The sequence below is a fragment of the Phoca vitulina genome, unplaced genomic scaffold, assembly GCF_004348235.1.
Source record: "Phoca vitulina isolate PV1807 unplaced genomic scaffold, GSC_HSeal_1.0 scaffold21, whole genome shotgun sequence".
NCBI lineage: Eukaryota > Metazoa > Chordata > Mammalia > Carnivora > Phocidae > Phoca > Phoca vitulina.
The window spans coordinates 25906405-25930986 of NW_022589724.1; the positions used below are offsets into that span (position 1 = coordinate 25906405).

Genomic DNA, 24582 nt, shown 5'->3' on the forward strand with positions numbered 1-24582 from the left:
CCCCCCCCCCCCCCCCCCCCCCCCCCCCCCCCCCCCCCCAGCGGCCCTGAGGTACGCATCTTGCTCTTCAACTCCACCGGGGACCGGGATTCCGCGGCCCTGCTGAAGCTGCTGCGGGTGAGGGGCAGCTGGGGGGTGGTCGGGTTCTGGTGGCCCCTGGTTCTGGCCTTGGGATCCCCAGAGGTGCCTTAATCCCTGGGCCTCTGACTCTGAAATGGGGCTTCCCTGAACGGTAGTGAGGATTAAATGTAAAGGCACCGGGCTCGTAGGGAGGTCTAGGCCCAGGTAGGTCACTGCCCTCATCCTGCGGGGTCAAGCTGAAGCCCAGAGTTACAGGGAGGACCAGGTAGGGGCGTAAGGTATAGGACTAGCTTGGCATGCCCCTTCAACCACTAGCATATGACTCTAGACAAGAGATGGCATTTCAGAGATGGTTTAAGGAGTTTCTGAGTTAATAGAGCATGTAGGGGCCCCTCTCTGCTCAGGGAAGTTGAGGTGCCCTTAGCTGTCAGGGCCGAAGTGGGTCCTGGGGATCATTTCCTATTTCACAGACCAGGAGGCTGAAGCTGTTCATCTCTCTCATTGTGCAGACAAAGCCTTTCCCCATCCTGGATAGCTGGGTGGTCTTAAGCAAGTCCCCCTTCCCCAGCCTCAGTGTTCCCATCTGTACAGTGGGCCGTGCTGCCCAGGCTGCGGGCCTGCAGGGAATACTGAGCTAGACGGGCCGCTGAGGGGCTATGGCTGGGTTTATAAAGTTTCACTGCAGTTTAGCTGGGTGGGGGCATCTCCAGAGATGGGGATGTTGTTGGGGGGGCGCCCGGGGGGCTGCTCTGTGCAAGTCGGGGTGGTGGGGCATCCTCTCGGGACTCTGACATCAAGTTCTTCCTCTTGGCCTAGCCCTGTCAGTTTGACTATGCTGTTTTCTGCCCTAACCTGACGGAGGTGTCGTGTGCTGGCAACGCAGGTGAGAGGTGACAGGCATGGCCTCTGGGCGTGGGCAGGGGGTGGCAGGCCCTTCAGTGGGCCGCTCTGATGGTGACAGTGGGGGCTTCAAAACAGGGGGTCCAGGGAAGGAGCTAGGTTTATTGTAGAGAGAAACACTCTGGTGCGTTTTGGATATTGTGACCGTGGTACCAGGACAGAATTACTGGTGCGGGGGACGGGGAATGGTTTTCAAACTGCGGGCTGCAACCCACCGATGGCTTTACAATCAATTTAGTGGGTATAAACCAGCATTTTTAAAATGAAATGCCTTGCACGAAGGGTAGGTATTGTTTTATGACAGTTCTGTCCCAGACACTTGTATACACCTGTGGGAGTACTGAGTTGCCATCATAAAGTGTATTTTTTACTGTGGGTCACGTTCAAAAAAATTTGAAATAGTGTAAAAAAAAAAATGCAGATCCCCCGGCCCCACATCGGACAGTTGGGGAGAGTCCAGGAATCCGCATTCTACTCATGCCCACCTGCGTGCCGGACTCTGCTTTACAGTTGAAGGCAGTGAAGCTAGGGTGGGGAGATGTGTTCAGCGGGCAAAAGCCCCAGCTTTGGAGCTAAGCTGCCTGGCCCTGCTTCCCACCAGCTCTGGGACCGGCGGCAAGTCCCCATCTGCGTCTCCGTTTCCTCCCAGCACGGCCCACTGTGAGGCCCGATGGTGCGGGTAAAGGGCCTGGCTTTGGTTTTTTTTTTTTAAGATTTTATTCATTTGACAGAGAGAAAGACAGCGAGAGAGGGAGCACAAGCAGGGGGGAGTGGGGGAGGGAGAAGCAGGCTTCCCGCTGAGCAAGGGGCCCACCGTGGGGCTTGATCCCAGGACCCTGGGATCATGACCTGAGCCGAAGGCAGACGCTTAACGACTGAGCCACCCAGGCGCCCCAAGGGCCTGGCTTTGAGCAGGTGCTCACAGCGCCCCCCCCCCCCCCCCCCCCCCCCGGTCCCTGTGGCTGACGCGCCCATCCTTATGCCCCGCAGACCAGCAGAACTTCATGGTGACCCTGGACCAGGTGCTGCTCCGTTGCTTCGCTCACCAACAGTACTGGAGCCACCTGGCCGAGGCGCAGGCCAGCCCAGACCTCTGGAGCCCCCCCAGCCCGGAGCCTGGTGAGCCCACATCCTCGCTGCTGGCTTCCCACCCACCCTGCACCCATAGCACCAGCTCCCTCGTCTTCAGCTGCATCTCGCACGCCCTGCAGTGGATCAGCCAAGGCCGGGACCCTGTCTTTCAGCCACCCAGTCCCCCACAGGGCCTCCTTGCCCACCCTGTGGCAGGCAGCGGGGCCGGTGTGCTCCGCGAGGCTGCCGCCATCCATGTACTGGTCACGGGCAGCTTGCACCTGGTGGGCGGCGTCCTGAAGCTGCTGGAGCCTGCCCTGTCCCAGTAGCCCAGGCAGTGGGGGTGGAAATGGGGGTTCTCCCACGCCTGCCCTGCAGCTCTCCATGAACTCCTGTTAGGTGCCTTTTGTTGTCGGCTTTTCTGATTCTGTCCAGACTGGCCCAGGGGCCCGGGCTCTGGGCAGCAAGATCGAGGGCTAGAGCGGGGGAGGCCAAGATGGGACATCCTCTGAGCCTAGGGTGCCTTTGGCCTCTCCTTCCTCCTGAGACAGCCCGAGGGCTTCCTGGTTCTCCCACTGTTGTAGCAGGCCAGACTATGCAGCCCACCTCCCTTGCCACCTTTGCCTGCCTCCTGGCTCCGGCCCAGCTCACTATGTGAGCTGCCTGGCCAGGCCTAGGGTCCTGCTGGGTGCTGGTTGATAGATTACCTCTTAGTGGCCTTCTGGGGAAGAGAGGGCTCCTGCCTGGGGCCCACTAGAGACAGAGGATGGCTGGAGTCAATTAAAGCCTTTAACTTTCTTAAAAAAAGGAAATGGCAAAATGTTTGAACGACTCAATCTCTAGCTCCGTTAGCACACAATAGGGGCATGAGGGCTGCAGCTGGTCCAGGAACTGGACAGGGGAGGAACCCAGGCTGTAGGGCCTGGGACAAGCCACCCCCACCCCCTGAGCCTCAGGGGGTCTGTCTGCGGCCAGAACACTGGACTCAGGTCCGTTGGCCACAGGCCAGGCGCGGATTTACAGACCTCCCCCCAGAGACCTTGTGACAGATGAGGGAACTGTGGCTGGCTCAAGTCACGGTCCCTGGCCACAGTCACGTAGCCAATTCGGTGGCAGATTCAGGATTTAACCCCAGAGCTGTCACCTCCCCACCCATTTTAGGCTTCCCACCCCTTGTCCCTGCCCAGCCCAGCATGGATTTCATGGTCTAATTTATTGGTGGTGAGTATATAGGGGTGGGTCCAGGCCAGACAGACAGTAGGGCCACTTCCCATCAGATGCCTGCCTCGGGAGCGGGGGGAGTCCCCATGTGACAGTTGCGGGAGGAGCTAGGCTCCCCTCTTCCCAGGCTGGGCACCCCTAGGCTTCTGTTTCCCTTGCCAGAGTAGTGCCAGGCCAGGTGTGGAGGCCGCTGGGAGCAGGTCCAGGTGGCTCTGGGCTGGCCCTCTTCTGTTTCCGTGCAGGAGGCCTGGGTGAGTCTGTTTTGAGTTCTTCCCTCCCACCCAGCCCAGGTCACCAGGTGCTGGATCCAGGTGAAAACTACAGGGACTCGGTTTCTACAACAGTGTGGACTTATAGGGCAGTGGTCTCTCTCTCTCTCCGTGGTCCTGGGCAGCCGTAGTCCGGGCCCAGTGGGTTTGAAGGTTCGGTGGGGTGGGGGGACCCCCAAGGTGTTCCGAGCTGGTGCCCCCGCTGGCAGCAGGCCTCTGAGGGAGGCAGGAGGGGTGGGTGCAGAGGGCATGGTCCATCCTTGGTCGAGTGGAGGGCTTGGGGTCCCGGGATAAGTTCATGGCCAGTGGTTCCCAGCTGGTGGCTGCCGGGCGAGCGCTGGCTGGGGGGCCCGCAGGTCTCCGGGCCGGGTGCTACGCCACACTGCTGGTGGAGCAGGGGGTGCTCTGGGTGCTCCCAATGCTGTGGTTGGTGCTACTGGTCTCTGAGGAGGCCGGGGCAGCCACCGCCACCACGGGCTCCCGCTTGCCGGGGGGACCTGGGGGCAGGGGCGGAGGTCAGGGCCCCGGCCGGGGCTCCCCACTCCCCCAGAGGCTCCCCCGGGCTCCCCCCTGGTGATGGTGGCAGAGGGACCCTGAGCACTCATGGTGGGGGCCTGGGATACTCACGCGTGTGCGAGTAGATGTACCAGAGCGCGGCGGTGAGCAGGGCCCCGATGAGGAAGGCGCCGAAGGTGATGCCCAGCACAGCGGGCAGGACGAGGCCTTTGTCTGTGCGCGCAAGGGAAGGATGGCTGCAGTCAGTGCTCTGGCCCCCTCCCTAGTCCCCTACTGTGTTGTGCTGGCCAGGGGCACAGGTTTGGGCGTCAGTCCCAGCTCGGCCACTGACCCTGACTTCTCTGGGTCTCAGTCTTCTCATCTAGCAGATGGATTCATCACACCCATGCCTGGCACTGAGCCATGGCTGTTCTGACCATCCGCCCAGCCAGGCCTTTGGGCCATGCCTCTGCCTTCCAAGGCTGATGGAGATGCACTTTTAGGGAGAATGGATGGTATAATCTGAGCTAAAAGTAAGTGGGGCCTGGGAGTGGGTAGGTAGGAATTCCTACTATGGTAGGAATGGGCCGGAGTACTTCTGAGGGCTCTTCAGCTCTGCTCTTGGGTTTTCCCAGGCCTCATTCCATCCACACTCCTGACTCCTGGGTGACTATGGGCTTCCCCTTGGACACTGAGTTCCCATCGATGCAATGGGGTAATTGGCCCTGTTCTCTTGGTCATGGGCTGGGGTCAGGGCTCTATCCTAACCCAGGTACGGTGGCAAGGAAGCAGGTGCCCCCGACCTTTACCCCCAGTATCAGTGACCTTTTCTGCCTGGTGGGGGCCTGGGCCCACAGGGAATAAAAAAGGAGGCTGGAGGGTGCTGGGCTGAAGGAGCATCCTCCACACTGGGGGCCTTAAGAAGGTGAGGCCAGCCCGGCTCCAGCATGCCTTCTGCCTCATTTGATTCCAGGACCTCTACCCCCACCCTAAGCAAGGTCAGCTAGCATTTGGGGATTAAGAAAACCTAGATGCCTGGGATCTGGTCCATGGGGTAGTCAAGAGCAAAGGCTTTCTATCTAGAAGATAACAGCATGGATCCTACACTATGCTGCTGGGGGCCCTTCTGCCCCTGCTCCCAGGGATGCTCTTTCTGGGGTCCTCCCTGCATGTGTCTATGCTGTACCCCTCTGGGCCACCCATCAGGTCCCACACTGGCCTCAGCCACTGGAACCCTAGGGAGACTCACCAGGCAGGCCAGGGCTGACGATGTTCAGACGCGTGGAGATAGTCCTGTGGGCGTCCTGGGGGAGGAAAAGAGAGTGGTGGATAGCACAGCCTGCAGGAGGCAGTGACTGGGCTTATTTCCTGGCTCTGTGACCATGGCCTGTCACAACCCGCCCTGGGGCCTTGGCTTTGGATCCTATCCCACCACTTTCTAGCTGTGAGCCTTTGGGCAAGTCCTGGGAGATCGATGCTGAGGGAGGGTGTTGGGTGGACAACCCTTGGCTGCTACTAGGATGTTCCCTGGGAGGCTCCCGAATCCCATGAGGGTTGTAGGGCCACTCTACACTGCATCTGTGACCCTTGTGAACACCTGGGAGAGATGAGTCAGGTTAGCCCAGAGGCCCATGCTCACTGAGAGGGGAAGACCCACTCAGGAGTGGCCCCAAAGGCTTGCCTAGCTTCATACAACCAGAAAAGTTTCTAATCCTGGAGACCCTTGTGTGTGCCAGGACCTGGGGATGTGTGTCCAAGGCTGTGTGCCTGAGGACAGGGATCCCCACTGGATGGTGAAGGAGAAAAATCAGAATTTTGTGTCCTTTATCTTAACCCTCTTTGCTGAGATCTCCTGTTTAATACAATGACATTGGTGACTATACCACGTGGAAAGATGGGTGAGTGCATGGATTCGTGGGTGGACGGATCAAGGGATGACTGGGTGGGATGGTAGGAGGCTGGCTGGCTGACAGGGATGGTGGAAGGACTATGAATGGATGACTGGGTGGGAAAGAGGGACTGTGGATAGATGAAAGAAAAGGACAGATGGGAGGGGGATGGGATAAGGATGGATGGAAGGAAGGAAGGAAGAAAGGCATGAAGGATGGAAGGATGGTAGAAGGATGAATGGAAGGAAGAAAGGGTGGGTGGATGGAAGGATGGATGGATAGATAGATGGAAGGATGGGTGGGAGGATGACTGCAAAGGATGAATGGATGGTGGAAGGATGAGTGGATGGAGGGATAGATGGTGGAAGTATAAGTGGTTGGAAGGATGGATAGTGGAAGGATGGATGGAAGAAAAGGAAAGAAGGATGAATGGATGGAAGAAAAAAGGATGGAAGAAAAAAAGGGATGAAGGATGGAAGAAAGAAAAAGGGATGAAGGATGGATGGGAGGATTGATAAGCAAGGAAGGATGGATAGTGGAAGGAAGGATGGATGGACACAGCTGCAAATCCTACTAATGTCCAATACACAGCAAAGCCTCAGAAGGCTGTAGGGTGGCAGAAGGAGTAGCCTTGGTAACCAGAAACCACACACCAGTCTGGTTTTGCCCCTTACCAGCTGGTCCCACATCATGGGCTGTCGCATCCCTTCCTGGAAACCCTAGACCCGAAGCCACCCTTGAAGCTGGGGCCCCACTCACCGGGGACAAGCTCCTCGAACGCAGGGCTATGGTGCAGCTGAGGGTGCCAGTCGTGGGTGTGGGCACCATGTAGCCACGGAGGAGGAAGCTGAAGCGCACGTCCCCACCAGGGCCTGGGGACAGCAGGCTTACACAGCTGCCCTTGGCGGTCTGGCTCTGGATGAGTTCCACGGTGTCCGCGTCAGGCCCCAAATCCAGGTGGCAGTTGTCCAGCTGGAGCATGAGCTCCGGGATCGATGGGGACATGCTCACCTACATGGGCAGGTAAGAGTGACGGCGCATGGTCAGTTACTCAGCGCTGCCCTCGTGAAATACGCTAGATTCATTCTGAGGCTCCACCCTGGCGGTGGAAGGACAGCCCTGGGTCCGCCTAGAGCAAACGAGGAGGGGACATTCCACCCAGTGTCTCTGTGCTGTCCCTCCCCTCTGCCATGTACCCCGCCGGCTCCCTCCTCTGGGGGGTCCGGTGCACACCTCCCCTCTACTAATGGTGCAGGGAAAGGCTGAGAATCCCAAGAGTGGGCGGGCCTGAGAGGTCAAGTCCCGTACCTGCACAAAGCCCTGTTGCCCCAGCTCGATGGTGTGGGAGACCTGGAGGAAGTGCGGGCTGAGGTACAGGCCCAGCTGGAAGGAGAGGCTCTCCATGTTTATGCAGTGCACCTTCTTCTGTGGGAGATACGGGGGCGTGGTCAGTCGGGGGGCACCCGGCTAGAAAGGTGAGGGGTGGGGGTGGGAGCACGAGCCATGGTCCCCGGTTGCTGCCTGGCCCTCCTTTAAAACAAAGCTAATCTATCAAGAACTTGCTCTGTGCCGGGCCTGGGTGAATGCTTTCCCATGTGTCCTATCAGTGACTGCTCATAAGCACCCCCACGGCGGAGATCCTTTTTTAGGCCCCTGTTTACAGAGACGGCCTTTGGGTCCAGAAAGCTTCACTGATTTGTACAAGGCCACACAGCCAGTATGTACTAGAACTTTCTGGCTTGAGAGGCTGAGAATGGAACCCGAAACAGTGCTGCTCCCCTTGTACAAAAGGGGAGGCTGAGGCACCCTGAAGACAACATGGCTTGCCGGGATCGGGGCCTGAGTTTCCTGAGGCCCGCTCCCCTCCCAGGCCAGGAAGGGGCACCAGGACCCTGAACCAGACGGGTTAGCATGGTAACCATCCATCTCACCCACTGCGGTGATGAGCTTGACAAGAGGTTGACCACCACCTGCAGGAAAAGAGCCAAGGAACAGGTCAGAGCCAGGAAGTACTCCAGAGGGTATCCCACCCAACACACCCATTTTATGGATGCGGGGACTGAGGCAACCAATGGCTAATAAGCTTGTCTTCCTACTGAGCACCACACCCCCCCCCCTCAAAGGCCCACTGGCCTGGAAGGTAAAGGAGGCACCAGCTAAGCTGGCCGATCCCTTTCCTGCCCGCCCTTTTTCTTACCTCATTCCTGACCACATTTTCTGTCACTTTCATGCCACAGTTGGAGTAGGTGCTGCGCAAGACAAACTGGTCACCTCTGTCCTCAGCCTGGCAGCTGGGGTCCGAGAAGGTCAGGCTTGTGATGGCGCACCTCAGGGTCTGGGCCAGGGTTGGAGTGGAGGGGCAGCGTCAGGAGGTGTGAGGGGGCCTTCTGGAGCCTGTCCCTCACACCCCAGCACCAAGGACTGACCGAACTCAGGGCTCCCGAATCACAGCCATTCCTCTCCTCCCCTCTTCATTTTTGTTAGATCTTATCAGACTACACCATTTAAGATAATACTTTTCCTGGACTACACTCACTTTTGTACTTAGCCTTGTCCTAAGCAATAATATCTGTGACAGCATGAGCTTGATTTGCTACTTTTCTCCTAATATGTGTAATTAGAATAAATGCAGATGTATTAAAAACATTCATTTGAGTTCTACATATAATCATTGCCCACAGCCCCATGGGCATGGAGATCCCACCAGCATAATCCAGTCTCAGAACCCTAGACTCTGGGGCGCCTGGGTGGCTCAGTCTGTTGGGTGTCTGCCTTTGGCTCAGGTCACAATCCTAGAGTCCCGGGTTGGAGCCCTGCATTGGGCTCCCTGCTCAGCAAGGAGTCTACTTCTCCCTCTGCCCCTCACCCCACTCTCTTCCTCTCAAATAAACTAAAAAAACAAAAACAAAACCCTAGACTCTTAGATCCAGAGTTGGCAAATTTTTCCAATAAAGGGCTGGATGGTGAATCTGTTAGGTTTTGTGGGTTATGTGGTCTCTGTTGTAATTAACCCAACTTTGCCATCAGAGCCTGAAAGCAGCTATAGAACATATGTAAATGATGGGTGTGGCTGTATGCTAATAAAACTTATTTACAAAAACACACAGAGGGCCACAGTTTGTCATCTCCTGTCCTAGTAGAATCAATCTTAGAATTTTTCAGTCACGCTCTTAGGATCGAAGAATCTTGGCGTCTTTGAGTTGAGTGAGCTGTTGGAGTTCCCACTTGAATCCAGCTAACTCACATCTCCAGAATGCCACCCTCACTGCGCTCCTCCTCAGGTAGATAACACCTGAGGAGATAACAGCCCACCAAATAAAAATGACTCTGGGTGAAGCCCCAGTGACACATACCCTGGGATCCAAATTCTGCACACTGACCCCATTTCTTAAGTCAATGAGAGGGCAGAATGTTCCATGTTGGGGTGATTCTGTTCAGACCCTTTTCTTTGTATTTTCTTCTATACGGATGCTGTACTCAGAGAAAATGGCAGGGTTTTTTTTGTTTTGTTTTGTTTTGTTTTAATTTGGACTGGGCAGCAGTCATGCCGGCTAGTGCTGACCCTGCATGGTCTCCACTTCCTGGCACCTGCCGGGCCAGATGGAGGTAGAGGGGGAGAAGAGATGGGTAGCAGACAGGTGATACTTCATATCGCCCCTGTACCCCACAGCCCCCAAAAATGTCCATGTGCACTTAACTATAGATTTAAGTGTCATTCTAAAGATCCCTGAGGTCATGGGTGATTTGTCAAGGCTCTGGCTGAGATCTCCTGCCTCAGGCCCGGAGAAATCACACAGGGGAAGATGGGCACCTAGGATGGCCCAATGTTTTAAAATGTCCCTAAACAAGGGCAACCCTATCGGGACTCCTCTCACTCTTGAGAGCTTTTTCTGTATCTTCACTTAATAAACTTCTATCGCTTTACTCACAAAAAAATAAAAATAAATGTCCCTAAACACAAAAATCACTGTAGCCAAACTTTAGAATAAAGATAAATTATTTCAAATTAGAATGGTGGACGAAGGGTCCCAACTTTTTTTCTTCATGTAAAATGCTTATAAAAATCAAGAAAAATACTGAGCTACGTTGATAAAGAGCCTTAGGTTATTATAAGTCACATGGAGTCATGCCCACACTCACTACTAATCAAAGAATTATAAATTGAAACAAGAATGGAACACCATGTCCCACCTCTCACGTTGGCAAAGGTTTTTTTAATTTTTAAAATTCTATTACTTTTTTTAAATTTTTATTTTTTAAGCACACTCTGCCACCCAACGTGGGGCTTGAACTCATGATCCCAAGATCAAGAGTTGCATGCTCCACCCACTGAGCCAGTCAGGCGTCCCAGCAAAGATTTTTTCTTTTTTTTAAACAAAGATAATAGTCTGGAGAGAGAAATCAAAGTGCTCTCCTAAATTGGCAGTGAAAATTGGAATTCTCTTTTGGAAAGCGGGTTGGCAACATGTATCAAAACTTACAGAATATTCATGCATTCTGACCCAGCAATCTCACGAATGTGGAAATCTAGCCTAAGAAAACAATCCTACATAAAGAATGCCTGGTGATATTTTCTGTGTATTTATAATGTCGCACAATTGGAAGCAACCTAAATGTCTAACAAGGGAGGAGTTAATTATAGCATGCCAATATGATGAAATAATTTGTGATTAAAGCGGCATTAAGTACATATGTCAAAGTTCTAAAAATACAGTAAGTGAATATAGCAGGAGACAAGTGCATTGGAGATGATGACACCATATAAGAAATACACAGAGGACACATTCCAGAAAGAAACACACTAAAATATTGGTAGCCACGGTCTTTGGGAAGGAAGGTTGAGATTTCTTTTCTAATTTTTCACATTAAAAAAAAAAACCAGCATTGGGGCACGTGGGTGGGGGTGGCTCAGTCGTTAAGCATTTGCCTGTGGCTCAGGTCATGGTCCTGGGGTCCTGGGATTGAGCCCCACATCGGGCTCCCTGCTCAGCGGGAAGCCTGCTTCTCCCTCTCCCACTCCCCCTGCTTGTGTTCCCTCTCTCGCTGTCTCTCTCTCTGTCAAGTAAATAAAATCTTTAGAAAAAAACACACAGTAAGAAATGAGTGGTTGGGGCGCCTGGATGGCGCAATCAGTTGAGGGGGTGACTCTTGGTTCCAGCTGAGGTCATGATCTCAGGGTCGTGAGGTCAAGCCCTGTGTCAGGCTCCATGCTCAGAGTAGACCCTGCTTGAGATTCTCTCTCCCTCTACCCCTCCTGCTTGTGCTCTCTCTCTCTCTCAAATAAATAAATAAATCTTAAAAAAAAAAAAAATGTGAGTGGTAGATTAAATAAAACTATTGAATCAACCTTAATTCCACCGAAGTTGCTAACTGTACTGTGGTTATGTAGGAGAATATCCCTATGCTTAGGAAATACACACTGGAGTCTTTATATATAAAGAACCATGAGGTATAAAGTCTATGCTTAAATCAGTCAGGACAAGTTATATAGAAGCATATATACATACCCATGCATGTGTGAATGTTATAACATATAACACACATACACATATAATCCTACGTTATGTGTTTCTATCTATACATTCTTGCGATATGCATGCAAATGGTTGTGTGTAGATATATATATCTCCCCATGATATGAAATAATTTTATCTGAGCAAAGGGTGTACAAGTGGGCTGTTTGTACTATTCTCATTCTTACAACTTTTCTGTGAGCTTAAAATCATTTCCAAATAAAAAGTTCAAAAAATTGCTCTCGTTTCCTACATGACGAGTGGACTGGGGATTGGTTGGTCCGTCTGCTTCCCGAAATTATTTGGCTAAACCTCTGCCTGCCCAGCGACCCAGCGGCTCCGCCTCGGGGCATGTACCTAATTGATATGAGTGTTTATGTCAACCTAAGACTTGTACCGGAAGGTACACAGCCGTTTATTCTTACTCGCCTCAAATGGGAAACAACCGCAATGCTCCTCAACAGTAGAATGGATAAATGAACGGTAGCTCATTTATAAAATGAATAAATACACACAACACCACAGTTAAACCTCAAAGCTGTAACACTGAGTGTAACAAGCGAGACACAGAAGAGTGCCCATTATATGGTGACTGTCAAATAAATAAATAAAATCTTTAAAAGATTTTATTTATTTGACAGAGACACAGCAAGAGAGGAAACACAAGCAGGGGGAGTGGGAGAGGGAGAAGCAGGCTTCCCGCAGAGCAGAGAGCCCGATGCGGGGTCGGTCCCAGGACCCCAGGATCATGACCTGAGCCGAAGGCAGACGCTTAATGACTGAGCCACCCAGGCACCCCATAAATAAAATCTTTAAAAAAATAAAAATTAAATCCAGTGTTATTCTTATAGTAAATACCCTTGTTCTTCAGTCGGGCAGAGATCATACTGTATAGATATTGTGTTGAGTGCCCGCCGGGCTCAGCCTGCATTTAGGATTAATTAATGATGACTAGTACCTGTTTGCTGAGCACTTACTGTGCACCACATCTGGCTTAGCGTGTCAGACCTCATTTAATTCTTCCTGCACGGCAGTTACCATTATCAAACCCATTTCACAAGTGGAAGAACTGAGGCTTGCAGAGGGATGGGATTTGTCTCCCTGCCTGGGTCAGGACCCCAAGACTCTTGGCCTAAAGGAAGGACCAGCTACCCACGTCCCCAGGGGTTCCCTTACCGAGATGAGATCTTTCTTGAGCACCACAGTCATGACATCTTTGGAGCAGTTGGGCTGGATCAGGGACAGGAGCAGCTCCTGGTTGCAGCTCTCCTTGGGAGGGGTGGTCCGGACGGGTGGGGGAGAGGTCTGCGGCCCACCACCTGCCGGGCAGCAGAGGCCGGCAGGCAAGTCACTGAGCGCTCCCTGGGCACCGGGCACCGAGTGCTTCCCTAACTAGCGACTTTCACTGTCCTCGCCTGCAGGCGGGGAAGATGGGGTTCCCGCCGGCTGCCGCAAGCACCCTGCTCACACAGCGGTCCCAAGGCCACTGATCCCAGGAGAGGGCAAAGGAAGGGAAGAGGGTGCTCACCGCAGCTGTGGGCCTGCAGTGAGACGACACTGGCCAGAGGGAGCTCCACAAAGGACGCTACCATGCTGGCGTTGAGTCTCCGGGCCTCCCCTAGCAGGCCTTGGGGTGTATCCGGGAGCACGAAGCCACGGATGTTCTTCTCTGGAAAGATCTTGAAGGAGTATTCACCAGTGGTCTAATGACAGAGCAGGGAGCCACAGACACAGTCAGGGGGGCATGCAGCCTGGCAGGGGCGCCACCAGGGCCAGCCACGGTTATGCCAGGCCTCGGTGCCACTCTATCCTTTGCTCCTACTTGTTTCCTCCCCTTGGGCCACCTCCCCTCATCTACCGACTCCTGCTTGTCCTTCAAACCAGCCTGGGGTTCGCTTCTCCAGGAATCTTCCCTGGCCCTGTGGGCTGGGGTAGGGGCCTTCCTAGGGGATGATGGAAGGCTTCGTGGAGGAGGTACCATCTGGGTGAAGGTTTGAAGAATAGCTAGTGCACAGAGCAAGGGGGTGGGTGTGTAAGGGCTCAGGGCTGGGGTGCTGATGCCGGGAGTTTGGGTTTTCTCTCCGGAGAGCCTTGGCGAGGCCTGTGCCCGGCTGTCTGGGTCGCGGAGCAAGACTCACCCAGATCTGCATGTTGTGGTTGGCGTCGATGAGCCAGGACACGTAGGATGGACCTTGCAGGATAAGCACAGCGTCGGGATCCCCTGAAGCACAACGCAGCTCCACCTTGACGGTCACTGTCCGGGGCCTGCGGGGAGAATGACCCTGGCGTCAGCGTGGGGCAGGAATGTGGGGTTGGGCGGGGCCTGATGGAGACTGGTCGGGCGGGGACTAGGCCTGCGGTCAGGTGGGCAGCAGCTGAGCGCTTTCACCTGGTCACTGTCGGCCGGCGGGCGGGGCGCGGAAGTGGGCGGGGCTTGGCCAGCAGGGGCGGGCCCCAGAGCTAAGGTGGTGGCAACGACACTCTTACCGAGCCAGGGATGGGCGGGGCTTGATGTGGGCGGGGCTTGATGTGGGCGGGGGCGGGCACCCTTACCCGGTCTCGGTGCCTGGCAGGACCCTCACGATGTGCGCTTCCTTGTGGCCAGGCACACCTTCCAAATGGCAGCCCCGGACAGAGGCGCGAGTGAGCGGGCTCCATTCAAGAGTGTGGCCCATGTCCGTGAGGGGTTCCGGATTGCAGGAGGATGGTACCCTCGGGGCTGTGGGGACAAGCACACCTCAGTTCCCTCCCTGAAAAGCCTGGCACTAATACAGAGGCCCACCCTCACCCACAGTAAAGGGGGAGGTGGGCAGGATGGAGCAGCAAAGAAGTGGGGTGCCTGGGAGGACCTGAATTGAAATCTCCCCTCCACCACTTACTGCCATGTGACTGGGGGCAAGCCCCCTGGCCTGTGGACACAGGGTTAATAAAGGCACGAACCCATGGCACGTGTTAGGTGTGCAACCCTGCGACCACCAGCACATCACCTCACTTTTCTCTTTCCTATGGCATTTACCATGACCGGAAATTATGGAATTTTTGAAATTATGGAATTACTTTGGAATTACTATATGGAATTGTAATTATTCAACTATTATGGAATTATGGAATTATTCATCTGTGTACATATTTGCTGTCATCTCCTCACCAGTGTTGGCTCCAGAACGGCAGGATCTGGGTCTGTCTGCACAGAGTCCCCAAATGCCTAGCATAGGACTGAGCACATAGTAGGTGCGCAATAAATAAAAGTGCTGCTTTCTAGGCCAAAAATTACTGTCCCCATAGAGCATGGACTTGTTATATGTGACCTGGGGCAAATCACATCCCATTTTGGAGCCTTGGTGTCCACATCTGAGAATGGGCCAGGAGAATTCACATTTCTTCAGAGCTGAGTGCTGAGCCCAGAGAAGCTGCGGGGGAAGCTGACCTTGGTCCAGACGGAGGAGGATGCTTTGAGGGTCGTTCAGCTCAGCGATAGATGCAATGGGGCCCTTCGTTTCTGCCCAGTCGAGGAACTGCTTCTGGGTGGTGAAGGGTGGCAGCTGTGTGGTATTGACTCCTGGGTGCCCTTGGAAGATCAGTTTGGGGTTCTAGGAAGACACAGCAGGGCTCAGGGTGCTGTTCCTGGGCCCGAGCCCCCTCTGTCCCATTCAGGAGGTTGGGAGGTAATTTGGGGAGGCAGCCAGTTGGCTGAGAGGAGGAGGCAGAGCTGAGAATGCTGAGGTTGATAGATCTGAAGTCAACCCAGAGCCCTTCCACACCTGGTGCCGGACGGAGACACATCCTTGTTCATCCAACTGTCCAAACATCACCTCCCCACCCCTCCACAGTCTTACTCATACCACCCACACTTGTGACATCATGTGGCTAGGGTCTGTGAGACACAGCGTCTGCCCTGCCTATCCCGCATGGTGCCGGACACATAGTAGGCACTGGGAAATACTTGACTCTCCTGACACGTCAGCTTTACCCACACACCTAGCACCCAGCAGGTGCTCCCTGCACAAGGGGAGGGAGGAGGGAAGGGAAGGAGAAACAGATGAATCAATGAATGAATGAAAGCCTAATGGGGATTGTCCCTGCCCTGGGGGATCTTGCCATCCAGAAACTAGTCCTGCCTCAAGTCACTTGAAACACCAGAAGACAGAGGATGTTATTTAACAGAAGCAAGGGAACAAGACAGGCCTCTGGATGCACAGGGATGGGAATGTGGGTGACTCTAGCACCTCACCGCCTCTACTGCCCGGGCCTCAAGGAGAGACCGTGGTGGAAGGAAACAGGGAAGACTTCCTGGAAGAGGTGTTCTACCGGGGCCCCAGACTCAGAGTTCCTTTGCATTCCATCTTCAAAGCCAGGGGCATTGCTCTGAAGCAACGGCAGTATAAGGGCTTCAGGCTAGATACTAAGGGGGACTGCCTGGCAGTGGCAGTAGACAAGATACCATAGAATGGTCCACCTAGAATGGAGCAGGATTTAAGTAAGGGGGCAAAGTGATGAGCGCCTGGGTGAGGAGCTCAGACCCCACGATGGAAGGGCTGGGCAGTGTTTTAGAGCGGGAGGAGGTTAGGGACCTTTACCCAGTCTGACTCCCAGGGTCATCATCTGTAAAATGGGGATGTGACAGGGATTAAAGGCGAGGCGTTTTGTCAGTCACCCGGTGCTGGGTCAGGGCTGGAGGCCCAAGCTGCAAACCCAACTGTGACCCCTCTGGTGGAGTCCCCGCCCCCCTTCAGGTGGCTGTAACCTCCCCTTCTCACCCCCCGCAGCTCCGACAGTGCCCCACCCCCATCGCCTGACTATTCTTAGCTCTGAGGAGGAGGAAGGCCTGGCCCAGACCAGAGCCAGCAGCTGCCGCGACCTTCCTGCCCTGCGTTTCATATTCCCTGTGTCACCCTGGGCCCCACTGGGGCTCAGATCCCTGCCTGCAGGGCCCAGGAACGGGAAGGGGAAGCGGGGGGAAGAGTTAAGGGGGAGGAGGAGCCCTGGCAAGCCCTGGCTCCCCACGGGCCCTCAATTTACCCCACTGGGAACAGAGGGAAGTTCCACATGGAGCTGGTCCAGTTCATGGCTCCCTGGCCCTGTCCGTCTGTCTCTGCTGTGCTGCTTCGAGCCTGGATTCCTCACCCCACCCCCAGCCTCTCTCCGTCTCTGGGCCTGTCTCCCAGGCAGCCCTGGGTCTGGATCTGTCTTTGGATCCCAGCTCTCCTCCTCCTCTCTCTGAGTGCCTGTCTATCTGTCCCTCCCACAACAAGCTGGCTCTTCCTAGTTCCATTTTTCCTGGTGTTTCTCTCCCTCTTGTTAGCTTTGCTGTCCGCCCCCACCCCTGCCCTCTGCTTTCTCTGGCTGTAAACAGCAGCTGCTCGCATCTGGGGACCACCTCCCAGGGCCTTCCAGTGGGGGAGGCAGTGCCCACAGGCCACCCCAGCTCCTCCAGCCCTGGCCCCCACCCCTTGCTGTGGGTCCCAGCCCGTTGACCTCTCTCTGGTGGACGTGCCTGACACTTAAAACTGGAATTTTTGCAAAATATTTTTTCTCCAATGTAGGCCGTGTTCATTAGAGCAAATCTTGCAAATTCAACGAAGTATAAAGCACAAATAAATAAATGCCTCTCCTATTCCCATGTCCCCGCCATAGCCACGATTAATACATCGTTAGGTTTCCTTTTCCTTTGCACTTAAATATTTTCAAACATATCTTGTAACTTTTTCAAAGACAGTGACAAGATTACTTTATGGGAGGTCACTGGATCCGATTCTGCCACTGGGCAGATGGGAAGACCGGCTATGCAAGAGGACTGGACTTGGCCAGGGTTGCCCATCAACCTGACTCCCACATCTGGGTTTGGACTCTTCACCCCAGACCCTGCTGCCTGGGTTCTCTCAGGCAGGGCCCCATGGGATTCACCAGGCAGGGTGAGTAATGTCACGGTGAATAATGTCAGAATGAAAAAGAGAAGCAGCGCTGCTGGGGCAGGAGAGCTTGGCCCACAGAGACAGACAGCAGGGGCCTCCCATGGCCAGAGCCTCAGGCCACGGTTGGAGGTAACACACTCACGAAGGCCAGGTTGAGTGGGATTCCTGGGGCCTGTAACTGCAGGAGCATGTTCTTGTTTGCACTGAGGACCAGAAGCACCTCTCGGGGCCGAGTGTCATTTTGCCTGGACTTCTGGATAGTCAGCTCCAGCTCTGACACCTCCTAGGGTGGGGACAGGAGAAACACACACACACACAGAGCAGTCAGGCCTGCGCAGGCTGAGCCACCCGGATCAGTAGTAAAGACTCACTCCTCAGCAGCTTCCCCTCTTCTCTCCCTGCCACACTGGGCTGCCCCTGCCTCCCAGGGCCCAGCACTGTGCCTGGCCGGCGGGAGATGCTAAAAAAATATTTGCTGAGGGGCGCCTGGGTGGCTCAGTCGTTAGGCGTCTGCCTTCGGCTCAGGTCACGATCCCAGGGTCCTGGGATCGAGCCCCGCATCGGGCTCCCCGCTCAGCGGGAAGCCTGCTTCTCCCTCTCCCACTCCCCCTGCTTGTGTTCCCTCTCTCGCTGTCTGTCAAATAAATAAATAAAATCTTTAAAAAATATATATTTGCTGAATGGATGAAGGCAATTGGTTTCATCAAATCCAGAGATTTTAAAAAACTGCAAGAAGCCTGAACTTTATCCAACAGTAGATCAAAGTTTGCCGGTTCCCTGGCGCACCTGCTCTATGTCAGGCCTGGGAGCATCGGCGTGACTTGGATGGTACCCTGTGCCCTTTCTCTGGTCCTAGGCAACGTGTCGAGGCATCAACCCCTTCCCAGTTTCCTGCATTCCTGTTTGCCTTCCTAGTTTAAAGTACTAAAATGCCCATGTTTTTGTTGATGTAATACCATCATTTTGATATAAGACTGTGAACTTGAAATCATTACCTCCTGACAAATACCTACCGCATGAAAAGGGTTAATTTATCATGGTGTGTGCATTTAGAACGCCTTCATAACCACCACCACAACCACATCCACAGGAATAATAAAACCTAACCCTTGCATAGTGCTCGCTATGTGCTAGGACTCTTCTAAGTGCTTTACATATTGACTCATTTAATCCTCACAACAACCTTATTCTCACTTAACAGATGAGAAAATGAGGCACAGAGAGGTGAAGTCATTTGCCCAGGATCACACAGCAAGTATGCATACAGCTAGGATGTGGATCGGGCAGGCCTCTGCTCTGACAATATGGCCCCCCAACATTTTTCTACACCTCCTCATTCCCTAGAAGGAAAAGGACACAGCGATCCCCAAGGCAAAGCTCTATTGAAAGAACAACCTCAGGGGCGCCCGGGGGGTGCAGTTGGTTAAGTGTCTAAGTCTTGGTTCCGGCTCAGGTCGCGATCTCAGGGTTGTGACATCAAGCCCTGCGTCGGGCTGTGTGCTCAGCATGGAGTCTGGCTTGAGAGTCTCTCTCTCCCTCTCCCTCTGACCCTCCCGCTGTGCTCTCTCTCAAATAAATAATTTTTTAAGAGATTTTAGTTATTTATTTGAGAGACAGAGAGAGGATGCTTAACCAACCAAGCCACCCAGGAGCCCTAATAAATAAATAAATCTTGAAAGAAAGGAAAGAAATGAAAGAAAGGAAGGAAAGGAAGGAAAGAAAGGAAAGAAAGGAAGGAAGGAAGGAAGGAAGGAAAGAAAGAAAGAAAGAAAAAGAAAGAAAGAAAGAAAAAAGAAAGGAAAGAAAGGAAGGAAAGGAAGGAAAGAAAGGAAAGGAAAGGAAAGGAAAAAGGAAAGGGGAAAGGAAAGGAAAGGAAAGGAAAGAAAAGAAAAGAAAAGAAAAGAAAAGAAAAGAAAAAAGAACAACCTCAGCTCTGCTCAAAGACTTTCTGAACCAGCGGACAGGCAGGGATAGACGTCGGAAGCCCTGCCACAGACTCATGAGGACAAAGACGAATGGAAACACTCCACGGAGAGCAATGAGCTCCAGTGGCTCTCTGAAGCAGGCAGCCTCTACAACAGAGAGAAAACTTGACCCCCCAAATCTCCTCACACTTATCAAAAAGGAGAGAGGTATTTCAAGATGAAGACATCAGTGGAAAGTTTTAGATTTCACTTCCAATGATCTCCTGGACATTTCCCCAGCTGATGTCATAGAGCCAAGAGAGAGTGTTTCAGCCACTGGAAAAATCTGCCCAGAAATATTTCCATTAGTCAGTAATGATACCAGAGTCACTCTTTGTTTGTAACTTTGCTCTTTAAAACAAAAGAGCGAATAATGTGATTTCATTTTCAATGTTTTACAAGTAACTTTTTTATTTTAGTGAGCTATTGATGTTGCCTATCTTCGGATCACTATTTTTACGTGAATTTATGGAACGATAATATAGGTTTCAAATTTATGTTTTGTAAGTTCACATTTTTTATTAATTAGAGTTTTCTAATGGGTTTTATAACCTTTTGGTTTTCTTTTTTTTTTTTTTAAGATTTTATTTATTTATTTGAGAGAGAATGAGAGAGAGAGCGAGCACATGAGAGAGGGGAGGGTCAGAAGGCAAAACAGACTCCCTGCCAGGCAGGGAGCCCAATGCAGGACCCGATCCAGGGACTCCAGGATCATGACCTGAGCCGAAGGCAGTTGCTCAACCAACTGAGCCACCCAGGCGCCTGAACTTTTGGTTTTAGAAACATCTTTTTAAATCAATTTTTATTTTTATTTATTTATTTATTTATTTTTAAAGATTTTATTTATTCATTTGACAGAGAGAGACACAGTGAGAGGGAACAGAAGCAGGGGGAGTGGGAGAGGGAGAAGCAGGCTTCCCGCCGAGCAGGGAGCCTAATGCGGGGCTCGATCCCAGGACCCTGGGATCATGACCTGAGCTGAAGGCAGATGCTTAACGACTGAGCCACCCAGGCGCCCCTTAAATCAATTTTTAATAACATTTATGCATCCTAGGGGTATCTGGCTGTTTGGCCGGAGGAGCGTGCAACTCTAGATCTCAGGGCCATGAGTTCGAGTCCCATGTTGGGTGTAGAGGTTACTTGAATAAATAAAACTTAAAAAAAAAAATGAAATATTCATGCATTCTAAACACAGTATTTAAAAATTAAATACTGGATTTAATATATTTTGGTAAAACATGAAATACAAAGCTAAATGTCACAACTGATGTTTTGTTCCAGGATTATGATCATTATCTGAAGTTTTCATTTAATTCATTAATTTATTTAAAAATTGAAGTATAGGGACGCCTGGGTGGCACAGTCAGTTAAGCGTCTGCCTTCGGCTCGGGTCATGATCCCAAGGTTCTGGGATTGAGTCCCGCATCGGGCTCCTTGCTTAGCAGGGAACCTGCTTCTCCCTCTGCCTGCCGCTTCCCCTGTTTGTGTGCTCGCTCCCTCTCTCTCTCTCATAAATAAATTAAAATCTTTAAAAAATAAATAAATAAATAAAAATTGAAGTATAATTGGCAGACGACCTGAAATTAACCTGAGCAGAGGGAGACCCGCCTCGGTGGTGTTGGAAAAGACCCAGTACAGCCGACCTGCCAGAATCCTGGAGAATGAGAATCTTTGAGAATCTCTGAGAATGGACCTGCCCCCACCTTCTTACCCTGATTGTGTATGTACTGTTAGCTTGAACAATCGAACAGGATTGCACAACCCTGTGTATCTACTAAAAACCATTCAATTGTACACTCTAAATGGGCAAACGTTATCTGGATAAAGCTGTCAAAAAAAACAACAACTGAATATCAGTAATTTCACATGGTTCAACCTAATCCGTGCCTGGCCCTGGACTGAGCGTGTTACATGGGTTTTCACTGAAGCAGAGTCAGGTATCCTCCCAGTTTACAGATGCAGCAATTGAGGCTCAGGGAGGGAAACTACCCAGGGATCTGCTGGGGGCGAAGTCGGGGACCAGAGTGGAGCCCACAGCCCCTAGACCTCTCCTGGGCCATGTCTTCCTCTCAACCCTATTCTTCTGGACTTCCCTACAGTTCATCACTGTCCGGCCCCATCTAGCTGTCCTCACCCAGGGGAGTGACCTCTGGGGCCCCCCACGCAGTGAAGAGATGGGCGCTGGGGTCTGGAGATGCTGCTGACGGGCTGCAGTGGATGAGGTCCATCCTCTGCCCCTTCGTGGGCATCCACAGGCCGAGAGCACTGCGGGTGACAGAGCAGCAGGGAGCACGGCCTCGGAGCTGACAGCAAAGAGCCCTGTGAACCTCCATTCTTGCTGCTGCTCGGCAACTGTCCCTATTCCTCTGTACCTCAGTCTCCCCACTTGGTAGGACAGGGTTGGGAACAGATACCCGGTGGGGCTCTAGATAAAGGAAGTTAGAGAAGAGAAGTGGAGGTCAGTGCCGGGTCATGCCAAGAGTGAGGGCATGAGGAGACTGGAACTTTGTGGGCACATTTATCACGACATTCAGCTCCTCACCCATCACTCAGTCGTCACCGCATCCCTCCTGGTAGAGTTGGGGGCAGAAAGTGGGTGGGGGCTGAGGCCCAGGGAGGGGCAGCCATGGGGCGGGGACACGCAGCAAGTGAGCAGTGTGCAAGCTCGGGGAGGCAGGAAAGCTGGGCCCCCCGGGGGTCTCTGAGCTCCCGGACCTAGCTGAGGCCGGCTGGTTACCAGAAAACCCCAGTTGGGTTTCCACAGCAAACATTTCCATCCCATGGCCCTGACTCATCACCACAGTCACTCATACGCACATTGACTTCCCTCTTCCCTCCCGCCCCCTCCCCCCAGCCCGGAGCCCAGAGGCAAAGCAAGGGGTCTGCCTTGCCCGCCCCCTCTAAGCTCCCAGTCTTCCGAATGGCATCCTGGGAATTCTGGGAGCCCAGCCGAGGTAGGTAGGCAGGCCGGCCGGCCCCTCACTCCCAGCTCCGACCTGGGCCAGTTCAGGCCTACCCCCGCCCCTTCCCTGAGTGGGTGGGCAGGAGACCGAGTTTCTATTTTTGTGCCAGTGTCCCAGAGATACCATTGTTGGCCCAGCGGTTGGTGGCGGGAAGGGGGGATTTCGGTGAGGAGGCCCTGAACACTAGTAGCCACTTATAGAAAGTTGCTTCCAGCAATTCTTCTAGGAGTGGAGCCTTGGGGCTGCCTGCAGCCCCCACCCTCCGAGGGCCAGACTGGAGCCGGCCAGATTGGAGCCAGCCGTCCCTCTGCCCAGGCAGCAGACTCAGATGATACATACAGGCAGGATGGCAGGGGCAAGGGGTCAAAGCCAGACTGACCTGAATTCAAATGTGGGCTCAGTCATTAACCTGTGACCCTGGGCAGTCACTATTCCTCTCTGGGCCTCAGTTTCCTGGTCTGGAAAACCGGCTGAGAAATACGCCCACTTCATAGACTTGTGAGGATTCAGTGAGATGCTGCCTGCAAGGTGGGGCGCCCGGTGCCCAGCTAAATATACAGCAATAGACTCGGCTCGCATGACCTGTGATTCCCTCCTTGCCCACTCACCCAGCGGAGTGCCATGGCCTGGGGGCTGGCGAGGTTGGCGTTAAGGGTGGGCAGCAGCTAGTGAGAACTGGAACATGTTGAAGCCACGCCTCACTGTGGCATCCCCTCTCTGGGCCTCGGTCTCCCCATCTGGGTACTGAGGAGTTGGGCTCAGCGGTGTTCTAGTATCGTGTGGCCCCTGGATTTTATCCTGCCTCCTGGGGTCCCCATGTTTGGCATCCCAGAGTCATGGTCTCTAGCCAAGTGGACACTGAGTGGGCTTCCAGAACCTCCCAGAAGAGACGTGCTGCTTTCCCCAGCTGAGGGCCCCTGGTCAGCCCATGTTCTTCCCCCTCCCCTGTTCATTTGTGATTCTGAGAGGCCAGTGCTGGGGGCCCAGCCTAGGGTTTCTGTGCTCTTGAAGGGGCACAGGAAGTAGGCACAACTCTATCCTCCAGGAGTTTGGCAGAGAACTAACACCCCTCAACAACCAGAGATGAACAGCGAGTGCCACCACTAACCCCATGGGGAGAGTCCCTCAGCAAATGCTCACGCGCATGTATATTTCTCCTTCCTTCCTCCCACCCTCCCTCCCTCTCTTCCTTCCTTCCATTATCCATCCATCCACCCAACTACCCGATCGTGACTTCCAGACTGACCCTGAGCTGGACACGGGGGACACAGCAGTGAGACAGCAGACATCAGCCCTGCCCAGCCTGTTGGGCCCCCGATCCAGGCCTTTCCACCGAACCTGCCCCTCATATCAGCAAGGCCTGGGATAAGAATACAGATGGCAGCCCCCAGCTCCCAGCCCACCCTCCTTTCTTTTCACCTCCTTCTCTTCATGAGTACGGATGTGGGCGACCCAGCCCAAATGCCCACGCTCTGCCATGCCTGCCCCCTTCACGTAGTCGCCTTGCCCAGCCTTTAGGTGTGGCAGACCTTCCTCCAGCCATGCAGTGCCCCCTTCTAGAGGATGGGACAAGAAAGAGCCCCACGCAGCCCAGGAAGGAGGCTCAGCATATATGGGCAGGGAATTCTGGAGTCCAGGGACCCAGAGCATGGACTCAGGCGACAGGTGCAGGCTCCGCGTGGGCATGTCCCTCTGGCCCTGCAGATACCCTATCCCCGGGGTGGGGTGGGGGGGGGGGGGGTGAGGAGTGCAACTGGAAGAGGGCCAGAGAAGGGCCATTAATTGTGGGGCCTGAACAGGGGCCCCCACTGCCCAGGTCTGAGAGCGACACTGCCCTCCAGAGCCCTTCACAGCCTCCTAGGACAGTCTGGGGGAGCCCCGGGCCCCTCCTGCTCTTCCTCTCTGCCTGAGCCGCCTTGCCTGCCCCTCTGGTCAGGAATGAGTCAGTGCAAGAGCCCAGCAGCTTCCATCTGCTTGGAGGTGGGTGGGGTGTCCTCAGCTCCCCGGGTTTGCCCAGAAGTGGGGTGAATCAGCGGCTGCCCCAGCTCTGGCCCGGCTGCCTGGGGCTTGTAAGGAAGACAGCAGACCCGTGCAGTCAGTCTGACGGGAATCGCTGAGACACCAGGCTGGTTTCCTGTCTCCGCGGGTCAGGATGTGACCCCGGGCCCCCTCCCGGAATCCAGGCTCCGGCCTGCCCTTTGGGGACCCAGCGAGATAGAGCCCCTGCCCAATGGCCCTCTCATCTGTCTGCCACGGACCTTTCTTCCCTGAGCCTCTTGGCTGCCACAGCTCATCTGCCGCCCA

At 53.7% G+C, this 24582-nt stretch overlaps 2 protein-coding genes across 4 annotated transcripts in view; one reads left to right on the forward strand and one right to left on the reverse strand.

The window, feature by feature from the left end:
• FPGS (folylpolyglutamate synthase) overlaps positions 1-3153 on the forward strand; it is a 9986-nt gene extending 6833 nt beyond the window's left edge. Inside the window, exons 13-15 of the mRNA XM_032418764.1 lie at positions 42-117; positions 898-964; positions 1972-3153. Coding sequence (XP_032274655.1) covers positions 42-117; positions 898-964; positions 1972-2381 — 553 coding nt within the window. The 3' untranslated portion in view covers positions 2382-3153. The remainder of the gene's footprint in view (positions 1-41; positions 118-897; positions 965-1971) is intronic.
• Positions 3154-3248: 95 nt separating this feature from the next.
• Positions 3249-24582, reverse strand: part of ENG (endoglin) — a 33227-nt gene continuing 11893 nt past the window's right edge. The window contains exons 3-15 of one of the 3 annotated variants that reach the window (XM_032418762.1): positions 17494-17634; positions 14867-15029; positions 13993-14158; positions 13578-13704; positions 12968-13142; positions 12616-12758; positions 8124-8261; positions 7858-7896; positions 7235-7348; positions 6686-6937; positions 5287-5341; positions 4170-4271; positions 3249-4039 (exon numbers count right to left, since the gene is read on the reverse strand). In XM_032418762.1, the coding sequence (XP_032274653.1) occupies positions 3915-4039; positions 4170-4271; positions 5287-5341; positions 6686-6937; positions 7235-7348; positions 7858-7896; positions 8124-8261; positions 12616-12758; positions 12968-13142; positions 13578-13704; positions 13993-14158; positions 14867-15029; positions 17494-17634 (1740 nt within the window). In that variant the 3' untranslated portion in view covers positions 3249-3914. Of the gene's footprint in view, positions 4040-4169; positions 4272-5286; positions 5342-6685; positions 6938-7234; positions 7352-7857; positions 7897-8123; positions 8262-12615; positions 12759-12967; positions 13143-13577; positions 13705-13992; positions 14159-14866; positions 15030-16458; positions 16782-17493; positions 17635-24582 lie in introns of those variants that run through there. The other 2 variants (XM_032418761.1, XM_032418763.1) reach the window with 2 other exon arrangements.